Here is a 27,870-nt window from a genome sequence, read left to right as displayed (position 1 = left end):
TTATTTTATTTATTTAAAATTGAATAATTTTAAGCTTTAACTGCAACTTAAACTTTGAACTGTAAATCTTTTCTTTAATTTTGAAAGTTTTCAATTAAAAATAAGCAAGTTTTGAAGTTTGAAATTAAATATTTGTTAGTTTGGATGATTTAAATTTGAAATTTCTTAAATTTAAAAGATTTAGAGATGAATACTTGACTTTTGATCTCCAAAATCATAAAAATTTAAACATTTTTATATATAAGTTTCTAGGATCAAATAGTTTTCAATTGTGCCTTTTCAAAATGGTAAAAATGTTAATTTTCAATTGTTAAAATTAAAGAGTTTTCAATTTCGACAATTTACAATTAAAAATTATACAACTTTTAAGTTTTAAAATTAAAATGTAATTTTGATGCTTTACATTGGACATTTTTTCAATTTGGAAGATTTAGATCCGAAACTTTCACTTTTAATTTCCAAAACCATAAAAATTTAAGAATTTTTATTTACGCGCCTTTAAAATGAAAATGTTTGTCATTATAAATCCTTAAAATTGACTAACTGAATTGGAAATCGTGAAAAATGAAGAATTTTCCATTGTAAATTTTCAAAATTGCACCAGTCCAAAAGAATGTTCCAAAAAACGTACCTTTAAAATATAAATATTGAAAAATTCCAAATTTCTTCAATTATGAAGATTTTGAATGGAAAACTTGGCTTTTGATGTCCAAATTCATCAAAATTTAAGAATTTTTATTTATTGATTCTTAAAACTGAAGTTTTTAAAATTTTTTGAAAATTTAAAATAAAATTTATTCAAGTTTTAAGTTAGCAGCGAAAAATCGTCCATTACTGGTCAACTTTTTCTAATCAAATTAACTAAGTTTATTAAAAATCGAAAAATACAAAAATAGGAAAGGTCAATCCAAAAAAGGCTTTATTTTTTTTTGTAAAATGGCTCTTGTACAAGTTGTTGTTTTTGGTGTCAAAATGTCTCCTAAATTTGGGAGAATTTGAAATAAACTGTATGTAGTGGCCTTCTAAAGCTCATTTTTGCACAAAATTGCTTATTTTATTTATAATATTTTTTTCTGAAAAGGACTAAGAAAGCCAACATCGTATTGATTTGCCAATCATTTTTTTTCTGAAAATGTTAGAGTATTTGAATCTGTTTGAATTTAAACAATTGAAAACGCAAAATATCAAAAAAATATAAAAAATTTGGTTAAGTGCGATATTTTTTTGTTTAAACATTTTTTATTTTGTTTGTTTTTCTGTTGGACAGCAGAACGGTACTTTTGATTATATATAAAATTAAATATCGATGTCCCTGAATTAATGAAAGTAACTTTATAAACAAAAAAGGCATTTTTTAATAGTACAAGTTTGTAAGAATATTATACTTACACAATTGATTTTTTCAATTTGTTTAACCCCATGAATTTCAAAAATAATTAAAACAATTTTTTTATTATTTTCCTGCGATGAGTGAAAATGCTAAAAATAAGTTTGATTTAAATAAGTATAAATCCATTACTATAATATTACTTTCATAAATGAAAAAATATTGTTAATTGATTTAATATTACAATTATTTAAATTTAAGCATGGTCAAAAAAAATTCCCTGACTTAAAAAAAATCTTCTGACTTTTCCCTGACATTTCCAAGTTTTCCCGATGAGTAGACACCTGGTAAAATAATATTTTTGGAATAAAAGAATTTATACTTTGATTCTCGGGATGATGCAACCACACCTCTTCAGCGAGGTGTGGACTAATTGGTGCGATAGATCTGACAACAACTGCCAATATCGCACCCATAACATCGACTGCTCCAGCTCGATATGGATAATTTGCGCTTTCACAATAAAGTCGGTCTTTTATTAGGTAGCAGTAAGTTGCTGAAACGTCGTTTGTTACAAAGTTTATTATGTGCTTCGTCACATTATGATACTGATAAGTAGAATACAATTTTTGAACCTGGAAAAGAACTTTCTATCAGTATTAACAAAATTTCTAATTTACAAATGGATTCAGGTGGCCACTTAAATCGCCGGAAAAATTCCCGGTTTTTACCCGGCTCGTAAAATATTTTCCTGGTCATTAAAATTAAAGTGGCCGAAATTGAAATCTTCTGAATTTTCAGCTTAGAAAAATACAGACTTCACAGTAGAAAATTTTCTCAAAAAAGGGAAAATAATATATAGATACCACATAGAATTCAATAGAAAATGCTTAAACTTTCGAAGATTTCAAGTAAAAATATATTGCATTTTCAACAAAATAGTTGAATTTTCCACCAAAAGAGATCATTTTTAAGCTAAAGTTGAATTTTCGACAAAATAGATGAGGTTTTTAAGTTAAAAACTTTAATGGTTTAAAAGATGGTTTAACTTTATATAAAATAATTGAATTTCTAATAAAATAGTACAATTTTACACAAATGGTAGAATTTTCAAATGAAGCGATTGAACTTCAACCATAAACAGTTACATTTTCAACCATGTAGTTGAATTTTCAAGCCAAAAAGACGAATTTTTTAAAAGAGTTCAATTTAAAAAAACAATTTTTACCAATAAAGATGATTTTTCTACCAAATAATTGAATGCTAAAAAAACTAATTATTTTACAACTAAATAGTTGAACTTTTAATCAAAAGAGACGAGTTTTCAACAAAATAATTACATTTTTAAATAAATAACTGATTTTTAAACTAATGTTTCCATTTTGAACCAAATTATTACCAGTCTACCATAAAAAATAAATTTTCTATTCAAATAGACGAATTTCCTACCAAAATAGTTGCATGTTTCATCAAAAAGGGATGAATTTTCAACGTAATAGTCGAATGTTAAACAAAAATTTCAAGTAAACATCTTCGTTTACAACAAAATATTTTAAATTTCAAAAAAAAGATGAATATTCAATTCAAAAGAATGAATTTCTATCTAAACAGATGAATTATCTACAAAACAGTTCAAGATTTGACAAAAAAAGTGAATTTAAGGGCATGTGACACAGCTAAATACCTATATTACCGACCTCACTTTATCAGTTCACTGAATATTTTTTTGAACGTTCGACCTTTTTTTATACATAAAATATCGGTCTCAAACATCTTTTATTATTAAGCTTTGTACTTAAACGTAGTTCTCTTTCTACTCTTGCATTTTTCAAAGTTTGAGACCGATATTTTATGCATAAAAAAAGTTCGAACATTCAAAAAATGTTGAGGTTAAAAAAAAAGATGAAATAATTTTCAGTGAAGTTCCTTCCAAAATGCAGTATCTAAACGTACTTTATTGTACTCTAATACATTTTCCAAAGTTTCAGCTCGATATTTTATTTACAAAAAAAGTTCTTAGGTTCAAAAAAACATTCAGTGAACTAATAAAGTGAGGTCGGTAATATAGGTATTTAGCTGCGTCACATGCCCTTAACAAAATAATTGACTTTCTAACCAAGCGTGCGAATTTTCGAAACAAAAAGACGAATATTTTAGGAGTAGAGTTCTGAGTCGGTTAGAATGAGAATATAACCGATAATATAAACCAGAAATAAATTCTCTGAGAATTTATGAGAATCTCAGAATTTATTTTTATTAATAGAAAATTACATTTTTTCGTTAAGTTTTTGGTTCAAAATTCAACTCTTTTTTTTAAAGTTTGTGTTTTTTATTTTAATGTTTACCTGCTTTAGCAGAAATGAAATCTTTTTTCATATATATACATGGTGTCCAAAAAGTCCCGGGACGGTTGGATATTTCCTCAGGTAAAATATTTTTCAAAAAAGTGAAGGTCATTCCAGAAGTAAATTTCAGCAAGAAATTCAATGGTGACCTTCATATTGACCTTGAAGTTGACCTTCATGGCTTTTTGAAGGTCAACTTTGTTTTTTTTTTAAATGGAAACCTCCTTTTTTTATATCTACAATTGATAAAGCGGAAAATTCTACGTTCAGGAACGTGCCCAAGTCATAGGTCAATTGTAACGCTCAAGGTCAGTTAGAGGTTATTTGAATTTAACAAAGTTTTCCAAGAGGTCAGTGTAATTCCTGAATCAAATTTTAACGAGGAATTCAATGGTGACCTTCATTTTCCCCTTGAAGTGGACCTTCGTGGCTTTTTGAAATTCAACTTTGTTTTTTTCTTTAATGGAAACCCCCTTTTATACATCTGCAATCGATAGAGCGGAAAATTCTACGTTCAGGTACGTACCCAAGTCATAGGTCAGTTATAACGTTTAAGGTCAGTTACAGGTTATTTGAAATAAACAAAGTTTTCCAAGAGGTCAATGTAATTCCTGAAGTAAATTTCAACGAGAAATTCATTGGTCAGCTCTGTATTGATCTTGATTACAGCGTTTTGAATATTGTAAAATCATAAGGAAATTTTTCATTAAATGTTCCAGGTGTTCTCGTGAGAGTTCTGTTCCTCCCCGAAGAGTTATACAGTCCCATACCGTTTTTCGATACCTAAGTCAATACCTAAGGCGATACCATAAGTCGTATACCGTTTTTCCATACGAATATTACGAATCGAAACTAAATTTACGTATTACGAGTACATATTGTGTTAATGTATTAATGATGCGTGGTTGGGGAGATCGAGTTCGATCTTATGATCAAGTTCGTTTGCTTTTTAATCGCACATTTCGTAATGGAGAAGGGTTAAATCCTGTCTCAAAATCAACAATTAAAAGAACTGTAAGGCGCTTTATGAATCATGGATCTATCAAGGACCTTCAGAGAACTGGTCGGCCAAAATCTGCAGGATCTAAGGAGATGCAGATGGACATAGCCCAAGCATTTGTTGAAAACCCACACCTTAGTGTACGTCGAGCTAGTGATGAGCGTGACGTTGCTCCTGAGACAGTGAGAAATATTTTAAAATGCATTAATTTCCATCCTTACAAAGTTCATCTGGTACAAGAGCTCAATGAAGACGATTCTGATCGTCGGGTTGAATTTTTTGAAATTATGATGGACAGAATTGATAGAGATCCTCTTTTCTTGTACAATACAGTATTTTCAGATGAATCTACTTTCACTTTAAAAGGTGAAGTTAACAGGCAAAATTGTAGATATTGGTCCGACACAAATCCTGATTGGATGTCGGAGAGTCACACACAATATCCACAAAAGATTAATGTTTGGGCCGGTGTCTTGAATGATACATTGATAGACCCTTTCTTCATCGATGGTAATCTCAATGCCCGAGAATATGAAGAGCTTCTCAGAAACCAAATTGTACCAAGAATAAGGGAGATTAGAGGCGACAATTTTCAAAATATTTGGTTCTAGCAGGACGGAGCAGCGGCTCATTACGGTCGGGAGGTTCGAGCATATTTGGATACTCAGTTCCCTCAAAGGTGGATTGGAAGAAGGGGTGAGATCGAGTGGCCCGCTCGATCTCCTGATCTGACGCCTCTCGACTGTTTTCTTTGGGGTTATTTAAAGAGCAAAGTATACTCAATGCAACCGCAAAGCTTAGACGAATTGCAGAATCGGATTCTGCAACAGGCTACTTTGATTGATAGGGAGATGATTCGTAATGTCGTAACTCATTTTTACAATCGCATAGCTTTTTATCAAGAAGCTCAAGGTTTTCAGTTCGAACATCTTCACTGAAGCGTGAGAGGCAAGGAGACTCACGCTAATCAAACACCCCAAAGGGAACAGAATTTACTACGTCCACGTCGTTGCTTCTGGGTAATGCTAAACGTAAACGTAAACTGCTTCGAAAAAACCTTGAAGATCATCACCAAGATCAATACAGAACTCACCAATGAATTTCTCGTTGAAATTTAATTCAGGAATTGCACTGACCTCTTGGAAAACTTTGTTATTTTCAAATAACCTCTAAGTGACCTTGAACGTTACAATTGACCTATGACTTGGGTACGTACCTGAACGTAGAATTTTCCGCTCTATCGATTGCAGATGTAAAAAAGGGGGTTTCTATTTTTAAAAAACATATTTGAACTTCAAAAAGCCATGAAGGTCAACTTCAAAGTCAAAATGAAGGTCACCATTAAATTCCTCGTTGAAATTTACTTCAGGAAATACACTGACCTTTTGGAAAACTTTGTTAATTTCTAATAACCTCTAAGTGACCTTGAACGTTACAATTGACCTATGACTTGGGTACGTACCTGAACGTAGAATTTTCCGCTCTATCGATTGCAGATGTAAAAAAAGGGGGTTTCCATTAAAAAAAACAAAGTTGACCATCAAAAAACCATGAAGGTCAATTTCAAGGTCAAAATGAGGGTCACCATTGAATTCCTCGTTTAAATTTACTTCAGGAATGACCTTCACTTTTTAGAAAAATATTTTACCTGAGGAAATATCCAACCGTCCCGGGACTTTTTAGACACCCTGTATATATGCAACTGTTTGGTTAGAAATTAAGCTATTATACTATTTTCTTGTAAACTTAACTATTTCGCAGAAAATTTACTTTTTGTATAAAATTTATATTTTGGCGTTGAAAAATGAACTGAAATATTTTCTCGATGAAAGTTCCACTTTAAAAAAAATGTTTTTTATTACAAATTTATCTGTTTTAGTAGAAAGTTGATATTTTTTGGATAAAAATACAAATATTTGGTAGAGAATTAAACTACTTTGTTAAAAAATCCTTTTTGATTGAAAAAATTCGTCTTTTTGGATTGAGAATTCAATTTTTGTCGTAGGAACTTATTTTTTTGCTACAAAAATTTAATTTTTGATGTTACTGAGTTAACTGGAATTAAAACTGGATTAAAAATTAAACTTAAAAATTAAACTGGATTAAAAATTGAATTTTTTTATCTTTGGTTCAAGGTTTAATTATATTGTTATAAATGAATCTTTTTTAATAGAAAATTCAACCAGTTGGGTCAAAGTTAGGCTACGTTGTGAAATTTGTTTTATTGAAGGCTTATGACTGGTTGAAAATTTAACTGTTTAGTGGAAAATACTTCTTTTTTTTGTTTATAATTAATTTTTTAACAGAAAATGGAGCTTTTGCATTTTTTAAGATTGATATTTTTTAGTTAAAAATTCGCGTTTTTTTGTAACAAATTATTTTTTAGTTTGAAATTTCCTTTTTTTTTGCGTAAAAATGCATCAGTTTCGTGGAAAAATAATTTTTCTTTGAAGAATCATATTTTTTGTTTAAAAATTGCATTTTTGTATTTTTGCTTGATTTTCGACAGATATATGTAAACAGGTTTTGTTGGATTTTTTTTCTCGTAACTTTCGTCGTTTTTCCACACATTTTTTTTTGTCTTACTTTTTTCAACGTTATTTTTCACGAATAAAACAAAAAGTACGCATCCTATCAAGAAGTGATTATTAACGAAATTGTAGATCTTTTTTTGGGATAACCATTTTTGTTAATTCATCTTTTTTTGTATCCTACATGGTTTGTCCACAAAATGGAATTTTTTATTTTCCATTATTTTTTGTGCAATCAAAATTTTAATATTCGATTTTTGAACAAAATCCAAAAATTGGTTATGATAATCTTGTAGGGATTTCAAAAAGAAATGTTTTTCTTTTCTTGACTTTTTTTCATATCGTGCGTTTTTCGGTTTCAAATTTTGATTTTCGGTTTATTAAAAAAAATTTGAAAACGCTATGACTCTGAGAATTTTCTTTTAATCGAAAAAAGTAATTAGGATAAATTTTTGTTCTTTTCAATACTATAAATATCCGTACATAGAATTTTCAAATTCATAAAAAAGTGGTCTTAAAAATTTTCAAAATGCGCTCATTTTTTGAATTTTTATCAAAAATTGCTGAATAACGAAATCGTCCTTTCTTTTAGGACCTAGAAAAAGTGTGCCAAAGATGGATTTGATTCGTTCATTTTTTCGAGAGTTATCATGTCATGTCAAATTTCCAACAATTCTAATACTTTCTCAATCATAAATGATGAGAATGTATAATTTTTTGCTTTTTCTTATTTTGTTCAATTAATTCAGTTCGCATTTAAGCAAAAAACGAGAAAAAGCGAAAGTTTCTCGAAAGCAGAGTGAAAAAGGATTTAATTAATTTAATATATTGTCTTTTCTTACTAGAGAAATATTTTTACAGATATTTTTTATCATTAAGGATATCTTATTATGTGCTGCTGTTAAAATTAAAACTAACCATTATTTTTATCAACTTTAAGGTGTTTCATATTTTTATATAACGATATTGACCAGATATTTATATGTAAATATTCGATATTTTTTTCTTATATCAATATTTAAAAAAATTGTTTTTCAATATTGATATAGTAAGACTAGTAGACTAAAAATAGTTAACATAAAATATTTATTTAAAGTATTTTTATATCGAAAATTAAATAAAGTTCCCAGACATTTTCCGATTTGTTCGACTCAGTGGCCACTCTGTTAGGATTTGTAAATTTTTTTTTTAATTTATTGAACGACTTGTACTTTACCTGTGCGCTGAAATGATAAAGCCGATGCAACATATACCTATCGAGGTATAAATATTGAGGCTCAACAGAATTTTTCGTAGAATAGGGATGTAAAGAACCTAATAGGAAACGTAAAACGTTTCGCAATTTGTTAATGCAGTCTAAACTATCGCGAAGTAAAGTTTCCTTGACCGGAACCAAACTATGCTGGCAGCCATGACTGGCAACCCACCATCTATAATTTATTCGAAATTGTTAATAATTCGGATTACTTAATATATTTTCAAATAGTAATTAATTTTTCAGCATAAAGAATTCTCAAAATCTTAAAAATTCTACAATATACACTCTCAAATAACTTTGATCCAAGAAGTGAAATTTTAAACCAAAAAGATGAATTCTCAACGTAAAATATAACAGTTGATATTTCAAACAAAAAATATTTTAATTTAAATAAAAAACAAATGAATTTGACAAAACTGTTGAGCACAAAGATTTATTTTCAATCACGAAGATAAATTTTCTACTAAGAAAGATGGATTTTCAACAAAAAAAGATAACTTTTCAATAAAAATAAAATAGTTAAATTTACGGTTAAAAAGCTTTTTTCAAACAAAGATTCATTTTTGAAGAAAATGATGGAATATTCAATTAGATTAGCAAAAACTGCAGTTTAAATATTATTTTCAACCACAAAATTAATCATTTTTCTACCAAACTGTTAAATTTTCAGTTAGAAAAATTAATTTTCAACAATCTTCAACCAAGAAATTTAAATTTAAACAAAAGTGTTTATCTTTTAATCAACTGTTGACTTTTAAGCTAAAAAAGATTAATTTTCAACCAATAATTAAATATTTAAATTTTCAGTTAAAAAACAATTTTTCAACACAGAAATTAAATTTTACTTTTTTTTATAGAAAATTGGACTATTAGGTTGAAAATTGATCTGAATAAAAACTATTTGATTAATAATTTTTTTCTTTTCAAATTTGTCTTTTTTTTATTGAAAATTCAACTGGTCGACTTAAAGATTCAGCAGTACGGTTGAAAATTCATTTTTTCGTTTAAAATTCAGCTAAAAATGATAAATTTTCCACCAATAATTAAGTAGTTAAATTTTCAGTTAAAAACTAATTTTCAACCAGAGATCCATTTTCAACTAAAACGATGGAATATTACACGTGCTTCGTAAAAAAATGAATTTCAATAAAATTGTTAAATCCAGTAATATGAAGCTAATTTTATCAATAAAAAAACATGTTTATATAATTTTATAGCGTTATTTTTTAAATTTAATGAAGCTTCCGAAAAACGATCTCTATAATTTGCAACTATTTTGAAAAAAAAAACCACTAATTCTACTAGGGTATTAAGTTTCTCGCTAATGAAATTTTCTTCACTTTACCTTTAAACATATTAAAATTTTTTTGGTAAATTTGCTAAAATAAGGTATTTATAATTTTAAAAATCGAAATTTCAAAACATTTCAACGTATTTCTAAAATTTGCAAGAAAATTTCAAAGATTTACACAACATTCCAAGGGCGTGTAAAAAATTTGAACTGATTTTTGGGATTTGAAAAATTTGTATTGGGAATGGTTAAAGTGCGATGTGCCACCTGGTGACAAAAATCGGAACTAGAAAGAATAGGTACGATTTTAAAGTTGTACATTAATTTTTGCATAAAAGTACTTTAACGATTTTTGTTGGGGAGTTAAAAGCATTTGTTGGATACTAAAAGCAAGTCTTTGTCGGAAACAAAGGGGTGTAGATGTAATTTACATCTTATAAGGCGAAGAAACATATTATTTTACAGAAATATCTGTCCAACTGTGATTTCCATACTTTTTTAAAGTACATTTTCAGTTGATCAACTGTGAATATAAATCAATAATGATTTTTAAAACTAAACTATTCTTTAAGATTTAAAAAGTGAATAATAATTAATTTTACAAGACGATTCGAAATCAGTTCGCAATTTTAGAATTTCCAGTTTTTAACGTAATTTTAAAATAACTTCATAATAATAAATTCATGAACAAAGGCTTTTATTAAATTTCAAACATTATTTTAGTCTAAAATATTCCATTTTTAAACCATTTAATTTGAATTTTTTTAATTAAGAAAAATAAGAATGACTAAATATTTAGAAATATCTGACTGTTTACTTAAAATAAGTAATTTTAGTTAAATATTAAAAACTAAATTTCAAACGTTACATTTTAACTGTTCTGTTAAAAAAATTTAATTTGTATGTCAAATTTTTGAACTTCGATGTATAAATAACAATAACATATTGTTCTTAAAAAAGTTCCGGGAAGTTGAAGAAATATTTAGAAGTTTTGAAAAAATTAAAATTCAATTTAAAATTTGAAATTATTTGAAATAATTCAAACAAAGTGTGTACGTGTACCGCCAAACTATAGATTTTGGCAGATTTCGAAAAATGGAAGATTTTAAGGAAATTTGCTTAATTTGGCAGAATTTAAAAAGAAATTTAGAAAAAATTGTATTAATTTTAAAGGATGTTTAGAAGTTCTGAAATAGTTTCAAAAATAATAAAAAATGTAAACAACGTAAAGATGTTTCAAGATTTTTAAATAAAATTTGGAACCATTTAAAATGTAAATAATTTACCTTTTAATTTAAGAAGTGTTCAGTTTATAAAAAAAATGTTTATAAAAAAAATTCAATTTCTAATGTTTCTGGCTTAAAATTACTTTAAATGATATAATTTAAAAAATGTAATTAATTGATTGATTCTTCATTTTAGACTTTAGGGTATTGAAAATGATAACGTGGAATTATATATTTAGAAGTGAATCTGAATCTTTGAACTCTACAATTTATACACGTAAAAAAATCTATTTTGCAGTTTAACTGCATTTAATTAAAAATTGTTCAACTTAAAATTGTTAGCAGCTTCCATTTTATATGTGTAAATTATTTTAAAAGTTTGAAATTCAAGAGTTCCACTTTGAGTGCTTTCATTTGCAGCTCAGTTTTTATTAATTCAAATGGAAAAATTATTAGCTTTAGAGTTCGATTTTTTAAATATTATTGACCGTGACAAATGTTGGCGAACCGGGAAATGACCGGAAATTTTTTTCTTGGATAAAACGGCCACCCTAAATCGTCTATTATTCGTATTCTTCGTATAATCTGGATAAAATTTCTCGCTAAATACATTAATTAAAGTTTATTTAAACTTAAATTCATTGAAAGTTACATGAAATAATAAAATAATTTTTTTTAAACCTATTTGACAAAAATGTGGTTTTTCAGTGTATAACATGGAAATTCTATCTAAAACTATTTATTTTTATGAAGACATTTTTGTAGTATTCAACAATTGTTTTATAAGTCACAAAATTATCGTGAAAACACTTTTATGTAGAAATTAATGTACAACTTAAAAAATGTACCTACTCTTTCTAGTACCAGTTTTGGGCACCAGATGGCGAAATAGTACATCACCATTCCCAATAGGATTTAACCAATTTTAGAGTATTTCGAAATATTCCAAAAGATTTCAGGACATTTTCAAAGTTTTAAGAGATTTTAAAAGGATGTCGAAAACATCAGAGAATTTTAAGGGATTTTAGGAAAATTCAACGAATGTCATGGGACTCACGGGCCTCAGAGGATTTCAAAAATTTGGACATTTTCAAATGAATGAACTTTGAATTTTTTCAGTAGACATCTATGTTATGCTAGTAAAATTCATAATTACGCAAGGAAAATAGACCAGTAATTGAAATATTAAATTTTTTCTTTCCTGGCCTGCAATACGTAATATTTAAAATGTCCTCTTTAAATTTAATTAAAAAATATATTTTTACCTGAGAACATCGACACCGTAAGCCGGTTTCTGTTGTTGATTCTTTCCGCCCATTATCACTTCCTCTGGACTTACAATATTTCCCAGGGATTTCGACATTTTGTTATTTTTCTCATCCACTGCAAATCCGTGGACAAATAATTCTCTGTAATAAAAAAAAAAATTTTATTTACAGCTTTCTGGAAAGTGATTTAAAAAAATTGCAAGCAGAAAATAAATTATTTTCTTACTTATAAGGTGCAGAGTCTTGAAGAGCTACAGAAGTAAGCAAGGAAGTTTGAAACCATCCATTAAATTGATCCATTCCCTCCATGTAAAGATCCGCTTTTCCTTCCGGTAAAACTGTTGACCAGGAAATTCCACTATCGAACCAAATATCCATGATATCGTTTCCCCTTTCGATTTTTGAGACATTTAATTCGTCCATCAATTTTTTGCCTACTATTTCTTCCACTGGCAATTCCCACCAAGAATCACTTCCATTTTTTTCTATCAAGTGGCATAGTCTCTCAACGAGTTCTCTGAATAAATCGCGCAGAATCAAATTAAAATTGAAGATATTTAAATTATTTTAATCGAGCAGGGTTTCTAGAGGTCAGGGAATGTTTGTAAATTCAGGTTATTTGAAATCTCCCCCCCCCCCCCCAATTTTTACTAGGATTTTATAAATTTGGGTTGATAACAAGTATTACAAACGTATAATTTTATAATCTTTTTGGTTCACAATTCATCTTGTGTTAAAAATTTGTATTATTTGGTGGAAAATTGTGTTATTTTCTTAAAGTCATTCTTTGTGGTTAAAAATTCAAATGTTTGATTGAAAATTCGACTTTCTGGGCTGAAAATGACCTTCTTTGAAAATTCGAATTTTTTGTTTCAAAATTCATCTTTTATCGTAGAAATTTCATCTTTTTTGGCTAAAATGTTTGGTTGAAAATTTATCTGCTTTCATTGAGAATAAACCTATTTTGGTGAAAAATTATCCTTTTTTGGTTGAATCCATCGTTTTTTCTATATTGTTGAAACTTAAAATTTTTTTGGTTGAAATATCAATTATTAGATTTTTCATTGAGAATTCATCTTTTTTGATTAAAAATTCAAATACGTTATTGAAAGTGGAACTAATTTGTTAAAAATTCACTTTTTTCTTTGATGATTCATTATTTTATTTCAAACACCTTTTTTCGGTTTAAAATTGAAATATTTTGCTAAAAAATATTTTTTTGTGAATTTGTTTTACTGTAAATTTACATATTTTATGTTTGGTTTTTAATTTATCTCCTTTAGTTGAAAATTTGCATATTTTGATCAAAATTCGTTGTTTTTTTCTCTTAAAAATGAATTTTTTAAACTGAAAATTTAAATATTTTATTTTTTGTTGCAAATTCATATGTTTTAGTTCAAAGTTAATATTTTTGTTGAAAAATAACTATTTAAAATATTAATTTTGTTGGCTGAAGATTCATCATTTCCGTGAAAATGCATTTCTTTGGTTGTAAATAATTTTTTTTTTGCGGAAAATGTAAGAATTCCACTTTTGGTTGAAAATTCATATTTTTATTTGAAAATTCATTCACTTTTTAAAAATTTAAATTTTTGGTTGAAAAATGAATGTTATCGTAGAAATTTCATCCTTTTTGGCTAAAATTTTTGGTTAAAAATTAATCTGTTTTCATTGAGCATACAACTATTTTAGTGAAAATATATATTTTTTGGTTGAATTCAAATATTCTTTGTTGGAACTTAAAATATTTTTTGTTTGAAATATCAACCATCACATTTATTATTGAGAATTCATATTTTTAAATTAAAAATCCAACTACTTAGTTGAAAGTGGAACTACTTTTATGATTGATGATTCATTGTTTTAGTACAAAAATCTTTTTTTCGGTTTAAAATTTAACTATTTCGTTGAAAAATCTTTTTTTGTGACATTTTTTACTGCTATTTAACTATTCCATGTTTGGTCGAAAATTTATCTCCTTTAGATGAAAATCCAATAATTTATTTGTTTAACTGAAAATGTAACTATTCCATTTTTTGCTTGAAAATTTATATTTTTGGGTTGAAAATTCAACTTTTTTGTAGAAATTTTAACTCTTTTTTACAAATTTCTCTTTATGGTTTGGAAATTAATCAATTTTGATTGAAAATTTAATTATTACATTTTTGCATTATTTGATGTTAAAAATTGATGTTTGAACTGAAAATGTAACTAATCCATTTTTTGCTTGAAAATTTATATTTTTAGTTAAAAATTAATTTACTTTGTTGAGAACTCGTTTGCCATGCGATGAAAATTCAAATTTTTATAGAAAATTACTTTTTTCTTGTATTTACATTATTCATTTCTTTGATTAAAAATTTTTACTATTTTGTTGAAAATTCGTTCTTTTGTGATTGAAAATTAATATGTTAAACTGAAAATATAACTATTCCATTTTTATTATTAATTGATCTTTTTTAGTTGAAAATTAGTCTTTTTGGGTTGGAAATTTAACGTTTTTGTAGAAAATTACTTTTTGGGCATTAAACACTTTTATTGGAAATTCATCTGGTTTGAGCATGAATCTGTTTCAACTAAAAATTCAGATATTCCATTTTTTCTTGAAAATTGATCTTTTTTAGTTAAAAATTCATTTATTTTGTTGAAAATTCATCCTTTAGGTTTTTAAAATTTACCTGCTTCAACTAAAAATTTAATTATTTCACTTTTGGTTCAAAATTTATCTTTTTAAGTTGAAAACTTAATTATTTGTTTTACAATTCATGTATTTTATTGAATATTTGTCTTTATGTATGTTGTCATTTAAAGTATTTAAAATAAATAATTTTTTTTGAATTTACATGATTGAACTCCTAGGCGTAAGGTTGGTTTTATATCTGAAAGAAAAATTTATAACGGACTAATTCCAAATTTTAATACAAATTTATTTCTTTAATTCAAAAATTTTACTGTTTTGTTGAAAATTCTTAAAACTGTAACTATTACATTTTTTCTCAATAATTCATCTTTTTTAGTTAAAAATTAATTTATTTTGTTAAAAATACGTCTTTTTGGGTTGAAAATTCAACGTTTTAGTTGAAAACTAGTTTTTTGGCTTTAAAATTCAATTATTTTGTTGAAAATTCCTCTTTTTTGGTTTGAAAATTAACTTGATTAAACTAAAAATTTAATGATTCCACTTTTGGTTCAAAATTTATCTTTTTAATTTAAAACTGTAACTATTAAATTTTTTCTCAATACTTGATTTTTTTAGTTAAAAATTAATTTATTTTGTTGAAAATTTGGTTGAAAATTTATTTTGTTCAAAATGTCTCTTTTTAAGTAGAAAACTCAATTCTTTCCAGCAAAATTAATTTTTTTTTTGAAAAATTTGCCTTTCTTAGTTGAAAAGTTAACTATTTGGTTCAAAATTTTTTATTAAAAATTTGTAAGATTGTTTTTATTACCTGAAAGAAAAACTTATAACGGTCTGATTAATTAACTTAGTAAAAATTCATTTCTTTGATTCAAAAATTTAACTATTTTGTTGAAAATTCGTTCTTTTATGGTTAAAAATTAATTTTTCAATTAAAAACTGTAACTATTACATTTTTTCTCAATAATTCATCATTTTTATTTTAAAATTAATTAATTTTGTTGACAATTCGTCTTTTTGGATTAAACACTCAATTATTTTGGTAGAAAATTAATATTTTTGGGCTGAAAATTCTAGCTTTTTGTAGAAAATTAGTTTTTTGGCTTTATAGTTACACTTTTTTATTGGAAATCCATCTTTTTCGTTTGAAAGAGAATCTGTTTTAACTAGAAATTTAATTCTTTATTAATTTTTTTGAAAAATTCGTCTTTCTTAGTTGAAATAGTTGAAAAGTAAACTGTTTGGTTCAAAAATTTTAATTCAAAATTTGTAAGGTTGTTTTTATACCAGGAAGAAAAATTTATAACGGTTTGATTAATTAATTTAGTAAAAATTCATTTCTTTCATTCAAAAATTTAACTGTTTTGTTGAAAATTCGTTATTTTATGGTTAAAAATTAAATTTTAATTTGAAACTGCAACTATTATATTTTTTCTCAATAATTGATCTTTCTTAGTTAAAAATTAATGTATATTGTTGAAAATTCTTTTTTTTGGGGGATGAAAACTTAATAATTTGACTAGAAAATTAATATTTTTGGGCTGAAAATACTAGCTTTTTGTAGAAAATTAGTTTTTTGGCTTTATAGTTCAACTTTTTTATTGGAAATTCATCTTTTTCGTTTGAAAAGAAATCTGTTTTAACTAGAAACTTAATTATTCCATTTTTTTTGTAAAAATGTTTCTTTTTAAGTTGAAAACTCAATTCTTTGCTGCAAAATTCATGATTTTTTTTTTGTTGAAAAATTCGTTTTCTTAGTTGAAAAGTTAACTATTTGGTTCAAAAGTTTTATTCAAAAATTCTAAGGTTGCTTTTATACCTGAAACAAAAATCTATAACGGTATAATTCATTAATTTATCAAAAATTCATTTCTTTGATTAAAAAATTTAACTATTTTGTTGATAATACATTCTTTTGTGGTTGAAAATTAATTTGTTAAACTGAACATGTAACTAACCCATTTTTTTTTTTTGAAAATTGATTTTTTTTAGCGAAAAATTCATTTGTTTTGTTGAAAACTTGTCTTTTTTTGTGGAAGATTCAACTTTTTTGTAGAAAATGATTTTTTTAGCTTTAAAATTCAACTACTTAGTTGAAAATTTCTCTTTCCAGTTTTAAAATCAATCTGTTCAACTAAAATTTTAATTATTTCAAATTTGTTGTTCAAAATTTATCTTTTTAAGTTAAAAACTCAATTATTTGTTTCAAAATTCACTTATATAATTGAAAAGTCGGCTTTCTTAATTGATAAAGTTAACTATTTGGTTCAAAATTAAAAATTCGCAATTTTGAAGGTTGTTTTTATACCTCAAATAAAAATGTGTAAACGCCAGGAAAAATAAAAAATTGACCAGGGAAAAGTCAGGAAAAATTAGGGGATTTCGAAATAAATATTTAATAGTAACTTTTTCCAAGGAAAACGTTAATTTTGTCCAAACCTGTTTGTAAATGCAGTTTTAGCGTCTCCAAGATAAATCACAGGAATCGGTGTGCCCCAAACTCTTTGTCGAGAAATACACCAAAAAGGTCTCTGTTTTATTTGAGTGGTTAAAACATTCATTGCAGATTGTTTTCGGTGCTCTGGATATATCTTTAAATCACCTATACTCTCCTGAAAGAAGCCGAATTTTAGTTAAAAGTATTCTGATAATTTAAAAATTTCACCGATATTTCAACAGACAATAAATTATTTTGAAAACATACAATAGCTTTTTGTTTAATGGCACCTGTGTCGATAAACCATTGATAACTTGCTCGAGTTATAACCGGTTTTTTGGTTCTCCAATCGTAGGGGTAACTGTGCGTTAATATTTCTGTGTACATCACATCTTTGTTTAAATGTTCAAGCACAGCTTTTGTGCCTTCTTTCAAAACTTCCAATCCAGAGAATTGGGAACCAGCTTCATTTGTGTATTGTCCTTCTTCATTCACTATAGACAACTGAATTAAAAATAAATAAATTGCACCCGAAATTCTCTCAAAACAGTGGAAATAATAAAAACTTAACAAAATGAATGTAGGTGACATATTCTTAAGATTTCAGGTCGAAAAATATTATATTTTAAAGAAAATATTTGAATTAAGAACAAAACAAAACAAAATCTTGAGTTTTCAAGCTAAAACATCAAAATTTTTGGAACACATTTGACTTTTAAATCTGAAAAGATGAATTTTCAAACAAATAGTTGCATTTTAAACCAAAAAAAAAATTATTTTAATAAAAAAACATTTGGATTTGATAATTAAAAAAAAAAACACGAATTTTTAAAGAAGAAAAATTTTTCAGTCCGAAAAGAACAAAAGCTTTAACCACAATGTTGCCTTTTCAATCAAAAAAGACAAATTTTCTACAAAACACTTCAATTTTAAACAAAAATTTTCAATTTTTAACCAACAATGATAATCTTTCTACCGCAAGAGATAAATTTTACAAACCAAAAAGACAAATCTTCAACAAAAGATCTGTATTTTCGAAATAAAAGTCAAATTTTTTATAACATATTTGAATATTAAATTCGAAAAGATAATTTTTCTACCAAATAGTTGAATCCTAAAATAAAAAAATGTAAGTTGAAATAAAAAATAGTTTGATTTCATAAAAAAGACAAATTGTTAACAAAAGAGTTAATTTCCGAAATTATAAATTAAATTTTGTAGAACACATTTGACTTTTGAATCCAAATGCTGAATTTTCAAACAAAAAATTAAATTTCGAACCAAAATAAATTTTAAAATTAAATAAAAACTAGTTTAATTTAATGAAACAAGTAGAATTTTCAACAAAATAGTTGAAGCATCACAAAAAAGCTGAATTCGTAACCAAAAAAGAGGAAACTTCTAAAAAGAGATTTATTTCCAAACAAAAAGATCAATTTTCAAAAAAAGAGTTGATTTTTCAAAATTAGAAGTAAAATTTTTCAGAAAAAATTTGAGTTTTGAATCCGAAATGTTGAATTTTCAAACGAAAAATTGAAGTCTGAAACAAAACAAATTTGAAGTTGAAATAAAAAATAGTTGGATTTCATAAACAAAGAGAAATTTTAACAAAAATATACGTCGCCTCTAAAAAATATCTGAATTTTTAATCAAAAAAGAAGACATTTCTCAAAAGAGGTGTATTTTCAAACAAAAAAGATCAATTTTCCACAAAAGAAACGAATTTTTAACAAAAAAATATACAAATTTTAAACAAAATATCCCGGAAGAGATGAATTTTCAAACCAAAAAGACCAATTTTAATCCAAATAATTGACTTTTCAAAATTAAAAGTTTAATTTTTTCGAACACACTTGACTTTTAAATCCAAAAACTGAATTTTTAAACAAAAAATTGCATTTGGAACCAAAATAAATTTTAAAATTAAATAAAAACTAATTTGATTTAATAAAACAAATAGAATTTTCAACAAAAATATTCGAAGCCTCTAAAAAATATCTGAATTTTTAACCAAAAAAGAAGACATTTCTAAAAAGAGGTGTATTTTCAAACAAAAAAAAATCAATTTTCCACAAAAGTGTTGAATTTTCAAACAAGAAAGATTTTTTAGTCCTAAAAGAACAAAATCAAAAAATACTCATTTTCAACAAAAAAGTAAAATTTCAACCAAATAATTAAATTGTTAATCCAAAATCACCAACCCAAGAGACGATTTTCCACAGAAAAAATTTGAATTTTCGCCCAAAAAATAAGAAACTATTAAAGAAAAAGATGATAGTTAATATTTAAACCAAAAAATTTGTAATTGCAAAACAAAAAACAGTTTGGTTTAATTAAAAAAGACGAATTTTCAACCAAATAGTTGAATCCTTATCAAGAACAGATTAATTTTCAACAAAAAAGTTTCATTTTAAGCGAAGCAAGATGAAATATTATTCAAGAGATAAATTTTCAATACAAAAAGTGAAATTTTCAACCAAAGATATAAAAAACATAATAAATATTAATATAAAAATCTTAAAATATTAACATAAACATTAACTTAAACAAAAAAGGCTCTCAGAAACTACTTAAAGGAAAATTTACTTTAGAATTGACTATAAATTTACAAAAAAAGAGATTGCTTAAAAAATGATTCTCTCTAATAACTCAAAGAAAATTGAAAAATTTCAGGAAAAAACAGAAACTTTCTAACATTATTCAACGAGAATATTATTTAAAATAATTATAAATCGTGTAAACAATTCTTTTTGTTAACTTGAATTAATTATTATCTCACCCTAATTGAAAAGTTGACAAAACGTGTTTTTATAAATAATAATAAATAGTTTGAACAATTATTTATGTTAAATATTATTCAGGGCGGCCGTTTTAATTAAGGGAAAAATTCCCGGTCATTTCCCGGTTCGTAAACATTTTTCACGCTCAATGAAATTTAAAATATCGAACTCTGAAGCTAAAAAAAATGTTCATTTAAAGTAGTAAAAACTGAGCTGTAAATCAAAAAAACACAAAGTGGAACTCTTGAATTTTAGAGCTTTGAAACTGAAGTTTACAATTTTTTAATTCAAAAACTTTTTATTCAAAAGCTCAATACATTAGACGTATAAAATGGAAGCTACTAACACTTTTCAACTGAACAATTTTAAATTAAATGCAGTTAAACAGCCAAATTAAAAAGTTTAAACTTTGATCAATTATAGAGCCATAAAATAATTAAAAATTTTATTTCAAAATCTTGAAACATCTAGGTACATGTGTTTTGAGTTTAAAAAAATTTTTTAAATTATTTTTAAAAATTTGTTCGGAACTTCCAAATATCTTTAAAAATAATTCGACTTCTAAATTTTTGGTTTGAAATCTGGCGAAATCTATATTTGGTTTTAAATTAGGTCGTGGACTATTTGCACTGAAAATTAATTTATTTGAAATAATTAAAAATTAAAAATTAATTTTTGAATAACAGGTGTTCAATTGTTATTTATACATAAAAATTCAATAATTTGACTGACAAATTAATTTTTTCCAATAGAACAATTAAAATTGTAACGTTCAAAGTTTACCTTTTTGTTTAATTTTGTAATATTTAATATATAATTACTGATTTTAATGAACAGTCAAATATTTCTAAATATTAAGTAATTGTTCTAAATATTAAGAAATCGTTTTGTAAAATAAATTATTATTCACTTGTTAATCCTTAATTTGAAAAATCATTAATTAGTTTATATTTACAGTAGATCAACAAAATTTTTTTAACCAAAATCTTCGATTTGAACGCTTCTAAGGTTTAATTATTTAAGTCTTTAAAACACCATTTTAAAATTCTTTAAATTAAAATGTAGGCTTAAAAATTAAAAAATCTTTATTTAAAAGATTTTCGAATTACATATTCTAAAATATATACCATAATTGAAAAATATAACAATTCGACAAATTATTTAGAAAAATGGTTGAAATTATAGTTGGATAGATTTTTTCTAAAAATTTGTAAAATTCGCGCTAAAAAAATCTGTTATTGAATAATTTCTTTTAAACTCTCTTCTTAAAACAAATGACTAAAAACAATTTTTCATCAATTTTTAGGAAATTTTTAGCAAATTAAAAATTTTTTAATTAAAAATTTTTTTTCAAATGCTCAACAATTTACGCGTGTAAAATTGAAGGAACTAACATTTTTCAACTGAAAAATTAAAAATTAAATTGCAGTTAAACTGCCAGATTACAAATTTTCTAAATTGTAGAGTTCAAAGATTCAGTTCCAAAAATATAAATCCACGTTAGAATTTTGAATGCTCTGAATCAAAAAATTAATCAATGAAATTTAAAATTTTCAAAATTATATAATTTTTAACGGATTTTAAGCCAGAAACATCAAATATTGAAAAATTGAACAAATTTTAACCGAACACTTCTTAAATTAGAAATTCAATTATTTTCTTTTTAAATAGTTTAAAAATCCTTGGAAAGCTTCAAAATTTTATTTCAAAATTTTAGAAATCTAGAAGTTTTTTTTAATTTGTTTTAAATTAAATTTTTTTCAGAACTTCTGAATATTTGTCAAAATGAATTGAATTTTTTCTACAATTTTCAGAAAATGCTGCAAATTTTAGAAAAATTCTTTACAATTTGGTTGTATAAATAACAATTGAACATTTAATATTTGTAGGTGAAATTTGAGTAATTTTAAGAAATATCTCGAAGTTTTGAAAAGATTCAAACTTAATGTAAAACTTGAAATGATAGCCTAGTATAAAACAAAATGTAGATTTTCGCAGATTTTAAACAAAAAAATTAGATTCTTTTCAAGAATTGTGAAAGGCTTCAAAAGAATAAAAACATTTTCTTAAGATTCCTAGGAAAATTAAAAATAACTTTTCATTTTGAAAAATTATTTTAAGAGAATATTTAAAAAGTTTTTTATACATCAAAATTTTTAAATTTCACTTACAAATTAAGCATTTTTCAAATACAACAATTAAAATTGTAACGTTCAAAGTTTAAAGGCTCTTCTAAATTTTATCGATTCCAGGTTTTCGATGTCAAACAATTCAGTTAAAGATTCTTTTCTTTTAATTAATTGGTATCAATTTACTTCTCTTAAATAAAAATTCAAATATTGCTAAATATTCAATAATTAATCTTCTTTTTCAATTAAAAATTTCAAATTGAATGGGTTAGAAATTGAATATTTTAGACTAAAACAATATTTTAAATTTAATAAAATCCTTTAATGAAGAATATATTATTATGAAGTTATTTTTAACTTGAAAATAGTTTATAAAATTTCAGTCACACGTTCAAATTTGTTTAATGACTAAGCCTTTCAAAGTGAAGCCGTTGAAGTTTTAACGTTAAAATCTGAAAATTCTTAAATTTTTAACTGATTTAAAATCGTTTTATCAAATCGGTTTTGTTCACTTTTTATTTCTTAAATTACAGATAAATTAAAAAAATATATTTATTCATTAAATAAACATGTTTTTTATCAAAAATTTTCAACATCAAAGGCTTTTGTTTGTTCAAGTCTTTAAGAAAGCATTAAAAAGTTTTTTAAATTTAAAATGTAAGTTTAGAAATACAAATTTTTAATGAAAAATTTTTTAAGTAAAAAAATTGGGAATTACGCAATGTAAGGTAAATAATAGCATAATTGAAAAACATAAAAATTCGACTAATCATTTGAAAACTGTTGAAATCGAACGTGGACAGATTTTTCTTCTAAAAATTTATCAAATTCTCGGTCAGAAAAAAAAATTCTCTGTCATTTCCCGGTTTTCCCCGGTCTAAAAAAATTCCCGGTTTTCCGGTCCAGCGGCCACCCTGAAAGTAATTATTCATTTGTATTCTATAACTAATTCTGAAAAGAAATGTTGAGTTCCAACTCAATCCACCTATTAATGATGATTCTTAATAAAATTTACAAAAACGTCTTTTTTTACGGGCAATACGAGTTAAACTTCACGAGGCTTTTGAAAAAGCATTCTTTTTTTTGTGGTTTCGAAAAAATACCCTTAATTTTTTCTTTTTTACTTGCCACAGAAATTTTGTGTTCTATCGCCACGCAGAAATCTTCAGATCCATGAGCAGGTGCTGTGTGAACTAATCCAGTTCCAGTAACAGTATTCACATGGCTTGCTGCCAGAAATGGTAGTAGAATCCCCGTGACTGGTTGCAAATATTTTGTGCCAGAAAGTTCGGTTCCTAAAAGAAAGAGATTTCTTTATTGGCACCTGGATTCTCTTCTTCCATTCATAGTAATCAGTGATGTGGTTCTATTGAATTCAGTACGAAACACTTTAAATTCGTAAGATTTCGAGCCGAAATATATTGCATTTTTAACCCAAAAAGAAAATCAGTACATATTGAACCAAAAAATTTTGTCTACATAAAGAGATAGATTTTCAACAGAAAAATACGAATTTTCCAACAGAAAACTGGTTTTAAACCAAACAGTTGCAATAACAAACAAATAGATGAACTTTTCAGTAAAAGAGATGAATTTCGAACAAAAAAATTTAAAGATTTAAACAAATGCAAAATCTTTCAAGCCAAAAAGACGATTTTTTTAGGAGAGTTGAATTTGTAACAGAAAGGTTACTTTTCAACCAAAAAAGATAAATTTTCAACCAAGAAGGATGACTTTCCTATCGTAAAAAAAGAATTTTTAACAAAATAGTTGAATTTTCGACAAAAAATGATAATTTAAACAAAATAGATTTCCTAAGTAATTAGAATTTCATCAAAAAGTTGAATTAAAAAATATATATAATTTTTCATAGAAAAAATATGAATTTTTAATAAGGTAATTGAATTCTCAACAAAAAAGTTGAATTAAAAAAAAAACACAAATAATTTCTAATCCAAGCAGACGACTGCTTATCAAAATATAAGAATTTTCTACCAAATAGTTGAATTTTCAAGAATCAATATTAATTTTCAACCCAATAAGCCGAATTTTCAACAAAATACATTAGTTTTATACCAAATTATTGAATTTTCAAAGCAAACAGTCAAGTTAAGTCAAATAATATACTTTTCAACCAAAATGATGAATTTTCAACCAAAAAGATTAATGTTTTACCAAAAAACATGAATTTTAAACAAAATACATAAATTTTCAGCCAAATTACTTAATTCTAAAGCTGAAAAGACGAATTAACTCTAAAAAAGTTTATTTTTTAACCAAATTGTGGAATGTTCAAAAAAATACATTAATTGTTTACCTTGTACAATAAACATCATATGTGTTCTACCAATAATGGACTAGTTAAATTTTTAGGTAAAAACTCTAATAAAAGCAAATCTTAAAAAAAACGAATCTTCCACAAAATTATTTAATTTTAAAGTCAAAAACACGAATTATCAAAAAAAGAGTTAAATTTTATACCAAATAGTTTAGTTTTTTTACCAAATTAATGAATTTTCAAAACCTAAAAGGTAAATTTTATACAAAAGAGTCGAATTTTCAACTAAAATTATGAATCCTTAATAAAAAAATTGTTACAAAGTAGTTTAACCTTAAGTCAAATAATCGAACTTTTAACGAAAATGATGAATTTTCGACCAAAAAGAATAATGTTTTACCAAAAAACATAAATTTTAAACAAAATACATACATTATCAGCCAAATTACTTAATTTTAAAGCTAAAAAGACGAATTACCCAGAAAAAAGTTTAATTTTAAACTCAAAAATATGATTTTTATTTGAAAAAGTTTAATTTTCAACCAAATAGTTTAATTTTTAACCAAATTGTTGAATTTTCAAGCCAAAAAAACAAATTTTCAACAAAATACATAAATTGTTTACATTGTACAATAAACATCATATGTTTTATACCTATAATGAAATAGTTAAATTTTTAGATAAAAAGAAAACTTGAAAAAAAAACGAATTTCAACAAAATTATTTAATTTTAAAGCCAAAAAGACGAATTATCTAAAAAAAAGAGTTTAATTTTATACCAAATAATTTAATTTCATACCAAATTATTTAATTTCCAAACCAAAAAGGTGAATTTTATGTAAAAAGGTCGAATTTTTAACTAAAATTAAGAATTTTTAATAAAGAAATTGTTACAAAGTAGTTTAACTTTAAGTCAAATAATCGAATTTTTAACCAAAATGATGAATTTTCGACCAAAAAGAAAAAATTTTACCAAAAAACATGAATTTTATACAAAATACAAAAATTTTCAGCCAAATTACTTAATTTTAAAGCTAAAAAGACGAATTACCTAGAAAAAAGTTTAATTTTCAATAGAAAAAAATTATTTTTTAACCAAAAAGTTTAATTTTCTACCAAATAGTTTAATGTTTAACCAAATTGTGGAATTTTAAAGCCAAAAAGACGAATTTTCAACAAAATTATTTAATTTTAAAGCCAAAAAGATGAATTACGTAAAAAAAGTTTAATTTTCAATAAAAAAATATGATTTTTTTACCAAAAAGTTTAATTTTTAACCAAAATGTAGAATTTTCAAGCCAAAAAGGTGATTTTTTTACAAAACAGTATAATTTTTAACATTAAAGTTCATTCAAACGTAAATAGTTGAATTTTCAACTGTAATTATGAACCCTTAATAAAATGAAATGATTTTTTTTCCTGCAAAGTAGACCAATTTTAAGTCAAATAATTGACTTTTATATCAAAAATATTAATTAACAACGAAACATGTAACAGTTGATATTTTAACCAATTGCATTTTTAACCGAAATAATAATTTTAAAACCAATATGATGAATTTTCGACCAAAAAAATTAATATGTTTTACCAAAAAAGATTAATTCTGAACAAAATAAATTATTACGAATTAATACGAATTACGTAGAAAAAAGTTTAATTTTCAACCAAATAGTTTAATTTTTAATCAAAATGTGGAATTTTCAAGCCAAAAAGGTGAATTTTCTACAAAACAGTAGTAGTAGTAGTAGTAGTAGTAGTAGTAATAGTAGTAGTAGTAGTAGTAGTAGTAGTAGTAGTAGTAGTAGTAGTAGTAGTAGTAGTAGTAGTAGTAGTAGTAGTAGAATTTTTAACATTAAAGTTCATTCAAACGTAAATATTTGAATTTTCAATTATAATTATGACCCCCAATAATTAACTTTTAAACCAAAAATATTCATTTTCAATGAAGCATGTAAAAGTTGATATTTTAACCAATTGCATTTTTAACCGTAATAATAAATTTTCAACCAAGAAGATTAAATTTGTACCATAAAAGATTAATTTTCAACAAAGTACATGCATTTTTAACCAAAAAGTTGAACTTTCAACTAAAAAAATTAATTTTTAATTGAAAAAGATAAATTTTTATCAAAATAGTTAAATTTTTGAAAAATAAAGTCCACTGTTTCTTTTAGGAGTCCACCACTGATAGCAACTTTTTTTCTTAAATAGGAAAACGTGCGTGCCTTTGATTGTTTTTAAAGAATTTAAAGATCCGATTTTTTCTTCATTATTTTTCAATAAGTCTTCGGCAACAATATATAAATCTCCTTGTGCGTTTTCTGCTACGGAATAAACAGCTTCAGAAGAATATGCGAGAGCTTGATTTGCGACAAGAGTCCAGGGTGTGGTAGTCCATGTGAGACCGTAAATATTTTTTCCCTGAAATTCAGCCAATGCTGGTGGTAATTCCGAAATTCGTAAACGAACAGTTGCACATTTGCTTTGGTGCTGCTCGTTATATTCCAATTCTGATTCGGCTAGTGCTGTTCTAAAAATATGTCACAAATTTTGTCCATTTTCAAATATATATATTTTTTTATAGAAGCTGCGATAAATTCTTTTTTATCACAAGAAACTATCATACATTAATCAAGAAATTATAAGTAACCTAGAGAAACTACGATCCAAAGAAAAAATATAAAAGTAAATTTTCGACGATTTGTGCAAAAATTAAAAAAAAATAATGAAAAATTTTGCGAGAGAGAAAAAATATATCTCACGCTTAATTGAGATACTTTTGTTCTTTTAACATTTAATCTATCCAAAAGGGAAACCTTTAAATACTTGAAATTGTCTTGTATCTTAAAATTGAAAAAAAAAATTACAAAAAAATGTTTTCTGATTAGAAATGTGATTTGTTTCTATATGAGCCGAGGTGTTCATAAGTTAATGAAATTATTTTGCAATCACAAACTTTGTCCATTTTTAAATACATTTTTTTTTACAGAATCTGCGATTAATTTTTTTTATTACAAGAAACTATCGGAAATTAATCAAAAAATTATAAGTAACTTAGAAAAACTACGATCCAAAGAAAAAATGCAAAAGTAAATTTTCGATGATTTGTGCAAAAAATAAAAAAAAATAATAATGAAAAATTTTGCGAGAGAGAAAAAATATATCTCACGCTTAATTGAGATACTTTTGTTCTTTTAACATTTAATCTATCCAAAAAGGAAACCTTTAAATACTTGAAATTGTCTTGTATCTTAAAATTGAAAAAAAAACAAATAGAAATTTTCTGATTAGAAATGTAATTTGTTTTTATATGAGCCGAGCTGTTCATAAGTTAATTAAATTATTTTGGGATCACAAATTTT

The 27,870-nt window shown here is 25.1% G+C and overlaps 1 protein-coding gene across 1 annotated transcript in view; it reads right to left on the bottom strand.

Moving 5' to 3' along the window:
• Window positions 1-27,870, bottom strand: part of LOC117171589 (isoleucine--tRNA ligase, mitochondrial) — a 41,706-nt gene that overhangs the window by 4,546 nt on the left and 9,290 nt on the right. The window contains exons 6-13 of the mRNA XM_033359035.1: window positions 26,734-27,038; window positions 23,359-23,525; window positions 17,589-17,825; window positions 17,324-17,496; window positions 12,473-12,763; window positions 12,244-12,387; window positions 8,420-8,633; window positions 1,710-1,962 (exon numbers count right to left, since the gene is read on the bottom strand). Of these exons, the coding sequence (XP_033214926.1) occupies window positions 1,710-1,962; window positions 8,420-8,633; window positions 12,244-12,387; window positions 12,473-12,763; window positions 17,324-17,496; window positions 17,589-17,825; window positions 23,359-23,525; window positions 26,734-27,038 (1,784 nt within the window). The remainder of the gene's footprint in view (window positions 1-1,709; window positions 1,963-8,419; window positions 8,634-12,243; window positions 12,388-12,472; window positions 12,764-17,323; window positions 17,497-17,588; window positions 17,826-23,358; window positions 23,526-26,733; window positions 27,039-27,870) is intronic.

Source organism: Belonocnema kinseyi, chromosome 4 (genome assembly GCF_010883055.1).
Source record: "Belonocnema kinseyi isolate 2016_QV_RU_SX_M_011 chromosome 4, B_treatae_v1, whole genome shotgun sequence".
Taxonomy (NCBI): domain Eukaryota; kingdom Metazoa; phylum Arthropoda; class Insecta; order Hymenoptera; family Cynipidae; genus Belonocnema; species Belonocnema kinseyi.
This window is presented reverse-complemented; position numbering and strand designations above follow the sequence as displayed.